This window comes from Vipera ursinii (genome assembly GCF_947247035.1).
Source record: "Vipera ursinii genome assembly, chromosome: 1".
Classification (NCBI taxonomy): domain Eukaryota; kingdom Metazoa; phylum Chordata; class Lepidosauria; order Squamata; family Viperidae; genus Vipera; species Vipera ursinii.
In genome coordinates this window covers 186,569,319-186,584,922 of record NC_139512.1, presented here as the reverse complement: position 1 = coordinate 186,584,922, position 15,604 = coordinate 186,569,319, and the positions used below count along the sequence as shown (strand labels likewise).

Below are 15,604 nucleotides of genomic sequence, written 5' to 3'. Positions count from 1 at the left end.
GAGGTCGGCCTCGAGGCCTCTCATTTGTGGAGTTCCTCAGGGGTCGGTCCTCTCACGTCTCCTGTTCAACATCTATATGAAGCCGCTGGGTGAGATCATCCGTGGTTTTGGGGTGAGGTATCATCAATATGCTGATGATACCCAGCTTTTTATTTCTACCCCAAACCACCCCAGTGATGCCCTCGATGTGATGTCCCATTGCCTGGAGGCAATTCGGGTCTGGATGGGGGAGGAACAGGCTTCGGCTCAACCCTGACAAGACTGAGTGGCTGTGTGTGCTGGCATCTCAGGAAATTCAGATTATTCCATCTCTAATGATGGGGGGTGAGATATTACCCCCCGTAGATAGGGCTCGCAACTTGGGTGTCCTCCTAGATTCACAGCTCTCCTTGGAAGATCATATAGGAGCTGTGACTAGGGGGGCCTTCGCCCAGGTTCGCCTGGTGCGCCAGTTGCGGCCCTATCTGGACCGAGATGCCTTGCGCACAGTCACTCATGCGCTCATGACCTCCCGTTTGGACTACTGCAATGCTCTCTACATGGGGCTGCCCTTGAGGACTACTCGGAGGCTTCAGCTGGTGCAGAATGCAGCTGCGCAAGTGGTGGTGGGGGTTTCCCGATACTCCCATGTAACACCTCTACTCCGCGAGCTGCATTGGCTTCCGGTTGCCCTCTGGGTAAGATTCAAGGTGCTGGTAATGACCTATAAAGCCCTAAATGGCATGGGTCTGGATTACTTACGGGAGCTCCTGCTGCCGGCATCAACTTCCCTTCGTCCAGTGTACTCCCACAGAGGTGGCCTCCTTAGGGTGCCGTCAGTCAAAGAGTGTCGACTGGTGACCCCCAGGGGGAGGGCGTTCTCTGTGGGCACGCCAGACCTTTGGAACCGTTTACCGGTTGAGCTCCGGATGGCTTCCGATCTTCGCTCCTTCCGACGTGACCTAAAAACATACTTATTTGAACAAGCCGGTCTGGTCTGATGGGTTTGGGGTATTTTAATATTATTGTATTAATTTTATTGGAATTAGGCTGCATTATTTTTTTTTAACTTTTGTATATTGTATTTTTATTGTATTTGCCCTGTACACCGCCCTGAGTCCTTCGGGAGAAGGGCGGTATAGAAATAAAATAAATAGATAGATAGATAGATAGATAGATAGATAGATAGATAGATAGATAGATAGATAGATAGATAGATAGATAGATAGATGATAGATAGATAGATAGATAGATAGATAGATAGATAGATAGATAATAATTCTAGTTCACTCTGTTTATTCCCCAAACTTTGTGCATTTGTACAGTATATAGGCATTTGAGGTCTTTATGTCTGACTCTGGCTATGCTTCCTATGTCTCCTTTCCTCATTATTTGATTTGTTTTCTAGGGGTTTTTGCTTGTAATTAGGTCTTGGAGATCCTAAATATTGGTCACCCCCCCAGTTTTAGTTTAAAGCCCTTCTGAAAAGTTGAGCCAAGTGTTTTCTGAAAACATTCTTCCCAGTTTTTTTGAGGTGAAGCCCGTTCTTTGCCAATAGTCCATCAGGGAGGTAGTGCAGACCATGGTCCACAAATCCAAAGGTTTTTTTAATGACACCAACCTTTTAGCTAGTGGTTCACTTCTAGAATCTTTTGTTCTCTTACCAGATATTCTCCTTTCATTGGCAGTACAGATGAAAAAACTACTTGTGCACCTAACTCCTTGACCTTCTTGCCTACCTGTTTGTAATGACTCAATATTATTTTCAGTTCCATTTTCATGTCATTTGTCCCTACATGTAGTACTAATTTAAACACATCTATAAGATGAATCCTTAGTTCAGCTTATATTGATAAACTGATACAATTTGCCCTGGAAGAGGAAAATAATCTTCAATCTAGTCTACTGTGGACTCACTCTATACTGGATTGTAAAAAAAAAAACTTGGAATGAGCATAGAATTTCAATCACCTTGCACCAGTGCTTATAACAAGTTAATTTCACCATACCCAAATATTCTTACTATATACTTCTATCTCATGCAGGAGGGAACTCAGACTGACACGCTTAGATATCTTCCATGATATTGACTCAGAGATTCAAGAAATATCTTCTATCCAGAGTACATTCTGACACCAAATTTAGTATGCTCATGTGTGTACTTTTAAAATCCCCTATGTATTGTTTGAGGATGGAACTGATCTCTCATCTAATCTCAAATTATCTAAATTGGTCCCATCAGGTAACAATATGCTTCCTTCTTTAATAACCAAGATTGAAAAGTCTGTAAGAAGATAGTAGCCAAATTCTGTATACTCAAAGGTAGGATATCAATTTGATGATTGTTACCAGAACTAATTATTCTGCAATCTTTTGGAGATACATTGCTGAAGACTCCAGGCACACTCTGTTTTATGAACAATTATACCCAATAAAAATGGGGAGGGGGTATTTCTATGAGTTATATCTGGCAGATTAGTCAGAAGTTGGTTCCCTCACATATTAGATAACTAAGATACCTAAAATGTTTAATTAGCTGAAAGCAGGAAATAAACCAGGAGGTTGTCAATATATGCTGTATTCAATTTATTCTATCTACTAATCTGATGTGGATACTGAGCCTGATGTGCATACTGAGGCTTATTTCAGTGAAAGTAAACTTGAAAACTGGAAGACAGGTTTTGATACACTGTTAATTAAAATAGGGGAAATTTATAGTATTGCTAAAAGTCATCTGTTTATGTATCATATACTTGTTTTTCAGATTCTAATTATGGTGGAAAGATTCCAATTGTATGCTTTGTCCAAGGAGGAGGTAAAGAAACTCTGAAAGTAAGATATTTCCAGAGGCGTTTATAGAAAAAGCTAATCTTTCAGCATTTGTAGTCGTTTTGATGATTTTTTCCATAAAATAATATAGCTTTTTTATATTTCGAATGTGGTTTCTATCCTTTTAAGTACATTTGTTTGTTTTATAAATTGCATTTTAGTTTGGAAATCAAATCTCTACCATGTATTTCATAAATAGAGGGACCAAAAACAAGTGGAATGAAGCACCAGTTAGTGTCTATAGTGTATGAACCTGGAAACAGAACACTTTAACAAATAACTGACAACTGCTGCATCTGTGCACAATCGTTTGGAACTGAATCTAAAACTCCACAGCCAGTGGTGGGATTCAGCTGGTTCACATTAGTTTGGCAGAACCACTAGCTAGTTTTTTATTGCCCAGGTCCAGAACGGACTTCCGGAAGCGGCATCCACATAGAGAAGCAGTTGTTCACATATTTGAACCCTACTACTGTCCACAGCCATAAGGCAAAAGTAGTTTCCTTGCTACTGAGACCCTCTAGTGTTCCGTTAAGGGAATGTGCCTTAAGATACAATACAGGAAGTAATGGATCTCTGAGGACAGAGACTGACTTGTACTAAGAAAGGTGATGTAATTAGAGTAATTCAAGGATTTCAGAACATACATTGAAATTTGTTGTTGTTAGTTGCAAAGTCGTGTCCGACCCATCACGACCCCATGGACAACGTTCCTCTAGGCCTTTGTGTCCATCTTCTGGAGTCCATTTAGGCTCACGCCTACTGCTTCAGTGACTCCATCCAGCCACCTCATTCTCTGTCATCCCCTTCTTCTCTTGCCCTCAACCTTTCCCAGCATTAGGCTCTTCTCCAGTGAGTCCTTCTTTCTCATTAGGTGGCCAAAGTATTTGAGTTTCAACTTCAGGATCTGGCCTTCTAAAGAGCAGTCAGGGTTGATCTCCTCTAGGACTGACCAGTTTGATCACTTTGCAGTTCAAGGGACTCTCCAGCACCATAGTTCAAAGGCTTCAATTCTTTGGCACTCAGCCTTTCTTATGGTCCAACTTTCACAGCCATACATTGCAACTGGGAAGACCATAGCCTTGACTATAGGGACTTTTGTTGGCAGGGTGATGTCTCTGCTTTTTAGTGTGGTGTCTAGATTTGCCATGGCTTTCCTCCCCAGGAGCAAGCGTCTTTTAATTTCTTGGCTGCAGTCCCCATCTGTGGTAATTTTGGAGCCCAGGAAAATAAAATCTGTCACTACCTCCATTTCTTCCCCATCTATTTGCCAGGAATTGGGAGGGCCAGATGCCATGATCTTGGTTTTCTTAATGTTAAGTTTCAAGCCAATTTTTGCATTCTCCTTCTTCACATGTAACAAGAGGCTCTTTAGTTCCTTTTCACTTCTGTCATTAGAGTGGTATCATCTGCATATCTTAGGTTGTTGATATTTCTCCCGGCAATCTTAATTCCAACTTTTGATTCATCTAGCCCTGCCTTTCTCATGATGTGCTCTGCATATAAGTTGAAGAGGCAGGGTGACAGTATACAGCCTTGCCAGACTCCTTTCCCAATTTTGAACCAATCAGTGGTTCTGTGTCCAGTTCTCACTGTTGCTTCTTGACCTGCATATAGGTTTCTCAAGAGACAAATAAGATGGTCTGGTACTCCTATCTCTTTAAGAACTTGCCAGTTTGTTGTGATCCACACAATCAAATGCTTTAGCATAGTCAATGAAGCAGAAGTAGATGTTTTTCTGGAACTCCCTAGCTTTCTCCATGATCCAAAGTATGTTGGCAATTTGATCTCTAGTTCCTCTGTCTCTTCGAAATCCTGCCTGTACTTCTAGTAATTTTCAATCCACATACTGTTGGAGTCTAGCTTGTAGGATTTTAAGCATAACTTTACTAGCATGTGAAATGAGTGCAATGGTGCAATAGTTTGAACATTCTTTGGCACTGCCTTTCTTTGGAATTGGAATGTAAACTGATCTTTTCCAATCCTGTGGCCACTGTTGAGTTTTCCAAATTTGCTGGCAAATTGAGTGTAGCACTTTTACTGCATTGTCTTTTAAGATTTTGAATCGCTCAGCTGGAATACTGTCACTTCCACTAGCTTTGCTGTTGCTCAGCTTTCCTAAGGCCCATTTCACTTCACATTCTAGGATGTCTGGCTCGAGGTCAGTGACCACCTCATTGTGATTATCAGGGACATTAAGCTTGTTCTTGTATAGTTCTGTGCAATTTTGCCAGCTCTTCTTAATCTCTTCTGCCTCTGTTAGGTCCCTGCAATTTTGGTCCTTTATCATGCCCATGTTTGCATGAAACATTCCCTTGATTTCTCTAATTTTCTTGAACAGATCTGTAGTCCTCCCTATTCTATTGTTTTCTTCTATTTCTTTCAACTGTTCATATAAGAAGGCATTCTTATCTCTTCTAGCTATTCTCTGGAATTCTGTATTCAATTGGGTGTATCTTTCTTTTTCTCCCTTGCCTTTCACTTCTCTCCTGTCTTCAGCTATTTGCAAAGCTTCCTCAGACAGCCATTTTGCTTTCTTGCATTTCTTTTTCTTTGGGATGGTTTTAGTTGCTACTTCTTGTACAATGTTGCGAACCTCCGTCCATAGTTCTTCAGGCACTCTGTCTATCAGATCTAATTCCTTAAATCTATTTGTCACCTCTACTGTATATTCAACAGGGATATGATTTAATTCATACCTGACTGGCCTAGTGATTTTCCCTACTTTCTTCAGTTTAAGCCTAAACTTTGCAACGAGAAGCTTGTGGTCTGAGCCACAGTCAGCTCCTGGTCTTGTTTTTACTGACTGTATAGAGCTTCTCCATCTTTGGCTGCAGAGCACATAGTCAGTCTGATTTCTGTGTTGACCGTCTGGTGATGTCCATGTGTAGAGCCGTCTCTTGGGTTGTTGAAAAAGAGTGTTTGCTATCACCATCGTATTCTCTTGACAAAATTCTATCAGCCTGTGCCCTGCTTCATTTTGTACTCCAAGGCCAAACTTGCCTGTTATTCTGGTTATCTTTTGTCTTCCTACTTTAGCATTCCAATTCCCCATGATGATAAGGACATCGTTTTTTGGTGTTAGTTCTATAAGGTGCTGTAGGGCTTCATAGAACCGGTCAATTTCATCCTCTTCAGCACTGGTGGTTGGGGCATAGACTTGGACTACTGTGATAGTGAATAGTTTGCCTTGGATTCGAACTGAAATCATTCTGTCATTTTGGGGATTGTATCCCAGTATTACTTTTCCTACTCTTTTATTGACTATGAAGGCTACTCCATTTCTTCTGAGGGATTCTTGCCTGCAGTAGTAAACCTGATGGGCATCTGAATTAAATTTACCCATTCCTGTCCATTTTAGTTCGCTGATTCCTAAGATGTCAATGTTCAGTCTTGTCATCTCTTTTTTGACCACGTCCAGCTTTCCTTGATTCATGGATCTTACATTCCAGGTTCCTATGGAGAAAAAGTCTTTACAGCATTGGACTTTCCTTTCACCACCATATACATCCACAGCTGAGCATCCTTTCGGCTTTGGTCTAGTTGCTTCATTCTTTCTGGTGCTACTAGTACTAGCCCTCTGCTCTTCCCCAGTAGCATATTGGATGCCTTCCGACCTGAGGGGTTCATCTTCCAGTGTCATATCTTTTTTCCTTTTGGTACTGTCCATAGGGTTTTCATGGCAAAGATACTGGAGTGGGTTGCCATTTCCTTCTCCAGTGGATCATGTTATTTCCCCACTGTCTTGAAGGAGGCGGTGGTGAGACCTCTCCTCAAGAAGCCTGCCTTGGACCCAGCTGTATTGAACAACTTTCGTCCAGTCTCCAACCTTCGCTTTCTTGCGAAGGTTGTTGAGAGTGTGGTGGTGCATCAGCTCCCTCTGGTCTTGGATGAAGCGGATTATTTGGACCCTTACCAATCGGGTTTCAGGCCCGGGTACAGCACGGAGATGGCATTGGTCGCTCTGGTGAATGATCTCTGGAGGGCTCGGGATAGGGGATATTCCTCTGTCCTAGTCCTATTAGACCTCTCGGCGGCTTTCGATACCATCGACCATGGTATCTCGCTGCGGCGTCTCAGGGGATTGGGAGTGGGAGGCACAGTTCTTCAGTGGTTCTCCTCCTATCTCCTGGGACGCTCGCAGTCGGTGTTGGCAGGGGTCAGAGATCGGCCCCTAGGTCTCTCGTTTGTGGAGTTCCTCAGGGGTCGGTTCTCTCGCCTCTCCTGTTCAACATCTACATGAAACCGCTGGGTGAGATCATTCGTGGTTTTGGAGTTGGGTATATGCTGATGATACCCAGCTTTTTATTTCTACCCCAAACCACCCCAGTGATGCCCTCGATGTGATGTCCCGTTGCCTGGAGGCAATTCGGGTCTGGATGGGGAGGAACAGACTTCAACTCAACCCTGACAAGACTGAGTGGCTGTACATTCCGGCATCCCGGGACATTCAAAATGTTCCATCGCTTTCTATGGGGGGTGAGCTCTTACCCCCCGTGGATAGGGCTCGCAACTTGGGAGTCCTCCTAGATTCACGACTTACCCTGGAAGACCATATAGTGGCCGTGACTAGGGGGGCTTTCGCCCAGGTTCGCCCTATCTGGACCGGGATGCCCTGTGTACGGTCACTCATGCGCTCGTGACCTCTCGCCTAGACTATTGTAATGCTCTCTATATGGGGCTTCCCTTGAAGACCACTCGGAGGCTCCAACTGGTACAGAATGCGGCCGTGAGAGTTGTCTTGGGAGTTTCCTGGTACTCCCATGTTACACCTTTGCTCCACGAGCTGCATTGGTTACCAGTTGTCTTCCGGGTGAGGTTCAAGGTCTTGGTTATGATCTTTAAGTCCTTACATGGCATGGGTCCGGGATACCTCGAGGACCACCTGCTGCTGGCGTCAACTCCCCTCCACCCTGTGCGTGCCCACAGAGAGGGCCTCCTCAGGGTGCCTCCGGTCAGTGAATGTCGACTGGTGGCCCCCAGGGGGAGGGCCTTTTCTGTGGGTGCTCCGGCATTATGGAACCAACTGCCGGTTGATCTCCGGATGGCATCAGACCTCCGATCCTTCCGTCGCGGGTTGAAGACCCACTTGTTTGAGTTAGCTGATCTGGCATGATGGGGAATATGGGTTTTTAATTGGTTTTTATTATTTTATTATTGCTGTATTTTAATTGGGCATGGTTTAATTCTCTTTTAATTTTTGTATAGCTATTTATATATGCCCTGTGAACCGCCCTGAGTCCCTAGGGAAAAGGGCGGTATAGAAATCAAATAAATGAAATGAAATGAAATGAAATGTTTTGTCAAAACTCTCTACTATGACCTGTCCATCTTGGGTGGCTCTGCATAGCATAGCTCATAGCTTCATTGAATTACGCAAGCCCCTTTGCCATGACAAGGCAGTAATCTATGAAGGGGTACATTGAAATACATATAATCTAAACTAAATCTGTAACTATAACTATAGTTACTATAATGGTAGTAGCCATGGACTAGAAAACTTCCAAAGACCTGTTTCCAAAGCTAGGTTTCTATGAAACAATAAGCAATGTTAATATTACAGACTTGTATGCTAACTGAAGATGAGAGATTGGTGTTTTTCTGCCTCTCAAATTTTATAAGTTAATCAGCTTTCACTGATCCACTCTATAATTTGTTTGCTATCAGGACTGGTCAGGTAACAAAATTATATACAAAGGAAGACAATATGCCCATGTGGCATCCTTTCTATTCTCTGAGCTTAGTTGTTTGTTTACAGACATTTCATTATCTGACAAATGTCATGGTTTCAATAGATGAGACCAAACAAAACAGAACTGCTAGGCTTGAGATTTCTTCTGAGAACATGTTTATTGGATACGAAGTATCAGCACAGTCAAAAGTGAAACCAAGAATAAAATCCCTTCCAAAAGCAACAGTAATACAAAGTTACAGACCCACCCCACTGTATGCAATCAACTATGTTCCCCAATAACACATCCAGATGGCTTTTCTAATACTAAAAATATCCTCCCCAGCTAAGGGAAACAGAAATGATCTTGGTTCCCAAGGGATTGGAAAATGTTTAGTCTAATAAAAAATGTCCCATTCTTTCCCCCCCGCCTTATCTTGTGGCAACCAGAAACAAGAAAAATGGCTTCAGCCAGGTCCGTTGCAAGGTTGACAGTTGGATCCCCTAAAGAGAAAACAAATCCTTCTGATGATATTTATCATAAAATCTCTTTATCAATCGATCAAGCTTAACATCTGCACTTTTCACCCAAGTGGCCTCTGACAATGGATATCCTCTCCATTGCACTAGATATGCAATTTCCCATGATATAATCTAGAATCAAGAATTCACTTAATTTCATAATGGTTTTTCCACTGTACCAAAAGTGGACCACAGGCATCCTTTGGAGTTGGCCTTAGTGAGGACTCCCTAAGAGGCTTTAACAAACTGCAATGTAAAACAGGGTGAATTTTCCCTAACAAGTGAGGGAGTTTCAGCTCAAAAGTCACAGGGTTTATAACTCTGATTATAGGAAAAGGCCCAAGAAACTTCAGTCCCAACTTCTTACTGGGCAGCGTAAGTCTTATGTACTTAGTGGACAAATATACTTTTTCCCCAATGTGAAATGGCCTCTGAGGGGACTGCTTCTTATTGGCTTGTTCCTTGTAAGTCTTTGCGGATTGTGTTAGAGCTTTTTCACATTAGCTCAAACAGTTTGCCAAAAAGCAACCCACTGATCCAAGATTTATAATGCTGGTGGTTCCTGAGGACATTCAGGCATAGGAATGAACTCACAACCAGTTGCTATTTTAAATAGAGTAAGTCCAGTACTACTGTGCACCGTATTGTTATATGCTACTTCAGCAAAAGGCAGGAGGTCAGCCCAATTAGTCTGTTGATAATTAACGTAACATCTGAAGTATTGCTCCACCATTGCATTTGTATGTTCAGCCAATCCATTCGTGCTTGGATGAAAAGCTGACAAAAGTCATTGAGTGGATCCAAATAGCTTGTGGAAATCTTTCCAAAACTTAGCAGTAAACTGTACCCCCCTGCCTGATATAATTCTCTTTAGGGCACCATGTAGGTGGTATATATGTTTCAAAAACATTTTTGCTAATTTCTGCACAGACGGGAGCCTTGAGCAAGCTAGAAAATGAGCTTGTTTGGAAAAGAGATCAATGACAGTCAATATTACTGTATTAAGAAGGATTGGCTACTGGTTGCAGCAACCCTGGAGGTTTCCCAGGTTGTTTTTTTCATGGTAGAGCAAACAGTGCAGCTTTTTACATTGCTTTCAATGTCCTTCTTCATCCCTGGCCATCAAAACTGCCTTTCAACCAAATGTAACATTTTTAGAAATCCAAAATGACCACCCAGTTTGGCGTTGTGACTCCACTGAAGTGTCTGGAGCCTGAGAGTGTCAGGCAGGTATAATTTAGAGCCTTTCCATGCTAACCCAACTAGTTGGGTAATTATAGTCTTATTTGCCTGGAACCATGTGTCAGTTTGTAGTGCTTCCTTGAGCTTCCTTTGCCACTGAGTATTTGAGGAGTCAGTGTGTGAGTGCATGTCTGGCTCCAGGTGGGTATTTGTGCTGTGGATTGTAAAGAGGGAATGATAGAGTTAATAATGTCCTCTCAGCAGCTTTTGTACTGGAGCAGTCTAGACAAGGTATCAGCCAGAAAATCCCCCCCAAGGAAATATTTTAACTCAAAATTAAAATGATTGAAATATTGTGCCCAATGGACTTGTTTGGGGGACAGCTTTCTGGGGTCCTTAGGGCCTCCAGGTTCTTATGATCAGTAGACACTTCAAAAGGCACCTCTAGGAAATGGCACCATGTTAATAATGCCCACCTCACTGCAAAAGCTTTCTTTTCCCATATAGCCCACCGCTTTTTGGTGTCTGTTAATTTTTTAGAGGTGTAAGCACAGGGTTGTAGGTCTCCTTTTTAATTTCTCTGCAGCAGGACAGCTCCCACTGCAACATCACTGGCAATGACCTGGACTATAAACTGCTCCTCAGAATCAGGGTGTTTCAAAACAGGCTCAGCAGTGAATAGTCTTTTAAGGTTTTTGAATGCTGCTTGGCATTCTAGTGACCAAGGCAGGGGTTGACAGGACCATGGTATCCCCCCGCTTTCCAGTTTTTAGCAATTCCATGATTGGAAGCACTATCTTGGCAAATGAAGGAATGATTTGCCGGTAGAATTTTGCGAAACCTAGGAAGCTTTGAAGCTGCTTTCGGGTTCATGGAGGCTGCCATTCTAGCACAGCTTTGACCTTGGTGGGGTCCATTTCCACCCTCTCACTAGAGATCCTGTATCCAAAATAGTCAATTCAAGTTTGAGGGGACTCACACTTAGAAAGTTTAGCATAAAGTTTAGCTTTCAATAACTTGTTTAGCACCTCACGCACTAGTTTTACGTGATCTGTCATGGTTTCCATGTAAATAAGGATGTCATCAAGGTAGACTAGAACCCCTTATATAGGTGATCATATAGCACCTGATTGATTAATTGCATGAACAGGGGCCCCTTAGAGGCCAAAAGGCATGACATTAAATTGAAAGCTTTCCAGGGGGCTATTGAAAGCTGTTTTCCACTCATCTCCTTCTTTAATACAGACTGGATAATAAGTCTCAAATCCAGCTTTGTGAAAATCTTTCCCCTCTCTAAGTGGGCCAGAATATCCTTCATAAAGGGAGAGGGATACATATTTTCCACACTGACCACATTTAACCCTTTAAAATCCATGCACAACCTTAGTGAGCCATCTTTCTTCTCCTTAAACAGCACTGGGTAGCCACTCGGGATTTTGCAAATTGAATGAAGCCTCTGGCCAGGTTTTTGTCAATGTACTCCCTCAGTTCTTTTAACTCGGTGGGCATCATTGAATACATTTTTGGCTTATGTAATTTAGCCCCCAGTAAGATTTCAATTGCACAATCAGTCGGACGGGGTGGGGAGAATGTCACACTCCTTTTCACTAAAAGCTTTTGCTAGATCCCTGGAATGGGTTCTACAGCCACTCCCAACAGTTCATGGGTATGTTGCTGATCTTCCATAGAGACAGTGTCTAGCACCTCACTTGGTGTAATAGGAGGGGAAGGTCCTGTCACCAGACTTAGCATCCTCACTCCATTCTCCCCCAAGTTTTCTTTAATAGAAAGCAATGCTTTTTAAAAAGGGAAGACAGTACTTGAGACAATGAAAATTGGATTGCAATCACTATTCTGTAGGACACTCAGCAGAACTTGTGCTGTTTTTTTAATCAGTTAAAACAGCAAATTTGTCATCTGCATCATGTACCCCTAGCTGAGTTAGTTAATCTGGCATATGCCACATGGCTGGGTGATGGGGAAGTCAGAAATAAGGATTGTCAAGACTGATGATTTTGTGGGTGTGTTTAGTTAGCAGTGTGTTTAGTTAGCAGTGTGTTTAGAAAGCAGCGTATAGCTGCTTTCACTAGTCATAGTGCTTCTTGTATGTAACAAGAAGCACTATGACTAATGAAAGCAGCTATACGCCCAGCTGTAATCATAAATATGATTACAGTTATCCCATACAGAGCTGCAAAACTGTACTATGAATGTTAATTATGTCAGTAATCTCTTTCATAGGCAATTAACACTGCCATCAAGAACAAAATTCCCTGTGTCGTGGTGGAAGGTTCTGGTCAGATAGCAGATGTGATTGCAAGCTTGACAGATGCAGAAGGCACACTTACTTCCTCATCAGTTAAAGAGAGATTGCTCAGATACTTGCCTCGCACACTTTCTAGGCTCAGTGAAGAGGAGATTGAGAGTTGGATCAAATGTGTAAGTATATAGATTCTTCCTCCATGTAACTGGGACATTTATGATTGTATATATAATTAATTTGCTAGACTGTGATGGAGAACTTAATGAATCCTAACTTAAGAGAGAAAGGGGAAATGTATTCTGCTTCAGATAGTTCAGGGCTTAGACATGTAAACAAAATTGGGGAGCAGCTTGAGTAAGGTACTAAAGGTTACAAAATCAAGTGTGACCTTCCACTGGCCATTTTGAGAACTTAAAAATACTAGTAACTGGGAATGGAATATTTTAATATTTTTCTAATTTCTAAATTTATTATTAATAGGTTTCCAATGCAGTTTCTATCCTGATCTTAACTTTAAAAGTTTCTTAAGACAATTCTAATTTTTAAATGTATTATTAGCAAGATTTTTATTGCAATTTCTATCCTGCTTTTCACTTTAAAAAATTCATAATACAAAACTATAACAATATAATTATAAAATAAGATAAATGATAAAAATGCATTAAAACTACATTTAAAAAAGTAATTTCTCAGATGATAAAACTTGTAAAACTAGAAATAATTTGTTTTCAGCTAGACTGTGATGAATTGAAGAAAAAGCTAAAACAAAATTCACCTAGAATGATATTTCTTAGAATAATATGGGCATGCTTTGAGAAACATATATTTTCCACTATTGTACATTGTTTTTTCTTGGAATGTGACTGTTTTCCCTGCAACTTTTTTTCTTGTTCCTTTTTTGCAGTATTTCATTATGTATTACCAAGAAACTGTTCTGAGATTTTATAGAATTTGTACTAATTATTTGCAATAATTATTTACAATTATTTACAATTTTCCAAGATACATAGGGAGGCTAGTGGGCATAAAATTTAACACCTGTTTATTAGAAAGCAGATTAGTGCTTTCAAATCTGGGTAGGAAAAACTTGGCCCTAGGTATCAGGAAGGGGTTGGAGTTTTTTGTATTTCTATGTTGTCCAGATTTTTGCAGTCCTGCAAAAATTGTGCCCTCAGATTCCACCACTCCTTTTTTTGCATTTGAAATATGATAACAATAGCCATATCACTAGCACTTAGACTTATACACTGTTTCACAGTGCTTTACAACCCTCTCCAAGTGGTTTACAGAGTCAGCATATTGCTACCAACAATCTAGGTCTTCATTTTACTGACTTTGGAAGGATGGAAGGCTGAGTCAACCTTGAGCCGGTGAGAATCGAATTGCTGAAAGTCGGCAGAATTAGCCTGCAATATTGCAGTCTAACCACTGCACCACCACGGCTCTGTGATGTGGCCAGTTTGGTTCAATGACATGTGCATTTCTTTCAGCTTAAATTCAAATTCACAGCAAATAGAAATATTCCCCCGCCAAAAGAGTCCCAGTTCAATTACATTGGTCTTTAATTACAGATCCATAACATTGCTGTTTGGTACATTAGTTAATGTGTGATTGTCTCTACATGGATGAATACAATAAGTGAATAAGAAAGTAACTTCAAATCAGTAAAATGTGGTTCAATTTTTATTAAAATGTTAATTTAATAATATGATGGATAATAACTTGATTATATCAAATGAAAGCATGTGAAACATGTGTTGTTTAAATGTTAGCTGACCTCATTATTCTAGTTATCCTCCTCTTAGCCTTTGGATGTGTAACAAAAGATGGCGAAAAATAGATAATCCTGCATTGTGCTTTGAATAAAGCAGACAGGTTTCTTCTGCTACTATGCATAGCATGACTGAAGAAGCTACCTCCCCACCCCAAACTATTAGAAGGAATAAGACAGCCTGCCTTAGCACATGCATGGAAGCTACTCAAGGGCCCAGGTGCATTTTAGGTTGATAGGCAAACATAGGCAGACATTTCATTACTCAAATTAGGTAACATCATCAAGTACTAGTAAGGAATGGGGTTTGTTGTCAATTTATATTCTAGTGACTTGCCCTGACAATGTTGGTGGGAGTGATCTTGGAGGTTCTTTGGTTAGGCTGTTTACTGTCAGCTTGTTCAGCACTGCCTTCAATAGGATAACTTTTACTTCTTGATTTTTGGTCTGATGTTAATTTTGCTGTTAATGTATGCTCATCTGGATGTTTTGCTGGTGGGAAGTGTTTTGGTATTTTTGTTCCTGTCAAGCCCCAGGGAAATCAGAAAATCTAGGCAGTTCAAATGAGTATAAAGATTTATTGCAAGCTCTCTACAAGAAAGTGAACTACAAACAGTGAAAACAAATTGGCAGTATATAAGGGTCAAAGGAATTCAAGGCAGGCTGGACTTAGATCTCTTGTGGGCATGAAGGGATTTATTACTGATAATGCATTTGATCCTTCCCTCAGGCTTAGCCTGGCCATCTCCTGCATCACCCATCCCTCCACCTTTCCCCCCCTCCTCTTCCACTCTTTCTTCTTTTTAATTTTTTTTAAAAATATTTTATTTTCTAATTTTACAATCATAAGTACTTAATAAACCACTTGTTGTCTGGGTCCATTGCTATTTCAGTGGTACATATTAACTTTCTCAATCTAGTTCCAGTACCACACCATCCAATGCTTCCTTGATCTACTCTTCTTTCGGTGGTATGCATTTTTCCACACTGGGCAAATACAATTCTTGTTACTGTTTTTTTAAAACAGGTTTTATTGGTTTTCCAGTTTAACATCCAAATATTTAGAAAGCATCATGGTGATTGGGTAAAAATTCAGTAACAGAGTTTTTAGTACATAATTCAGGTTACATTATCAAAACATCCTTCTCTATTTCCTTTAACATTTAATACAACATGCTTAAACTAATAAATTTCTAAGAATAACATGGTCAATTAAAAAATTTGTTGGTCCAATTTTAGTTATACATACCCATGTCCTGTTTTTAAATTTTACCTAATTTGGGATTTTAGTTATAGTATTCGAGCTTAGCCTTTAATATCCAAAATAACATCCACAACCCAATTTTCCCTTATTTCACTACATCAAAAATTGTAACATGTAACATAC

The 15,604-nt window shown here is 40.8% G+C and overlaps 1 protein-coding gene across 1 annotated transcript in view; it reads left to right on the top strand.

The window, feature by feature from the left end:
- Nucleotides 1–15,604, top strand: part of TRPM8 (transient receptor potential cation channel subfamily M member 8) — a gene marked incomplete at both ends in the record, with an annotated part of 349,124 nt that overhangs the window by 85,413 nt on the left and 248,107 nt on the right. The window contains 2 exons of the mRNA XM_083349746.1: nucleotides 2,744–2,811; nucleotides 12,425–12,622. Coding sequence (XP_083205872.1) covers nucleotides 2,744–2,811; nucleotides 12,425–12,622 — 266 coding nt within the window. The remainder of the gene's footprint in view (nucleotides 1–2,743; nucleotides 2,812–12,424; nucleotides 12,623–15,604) is intronic.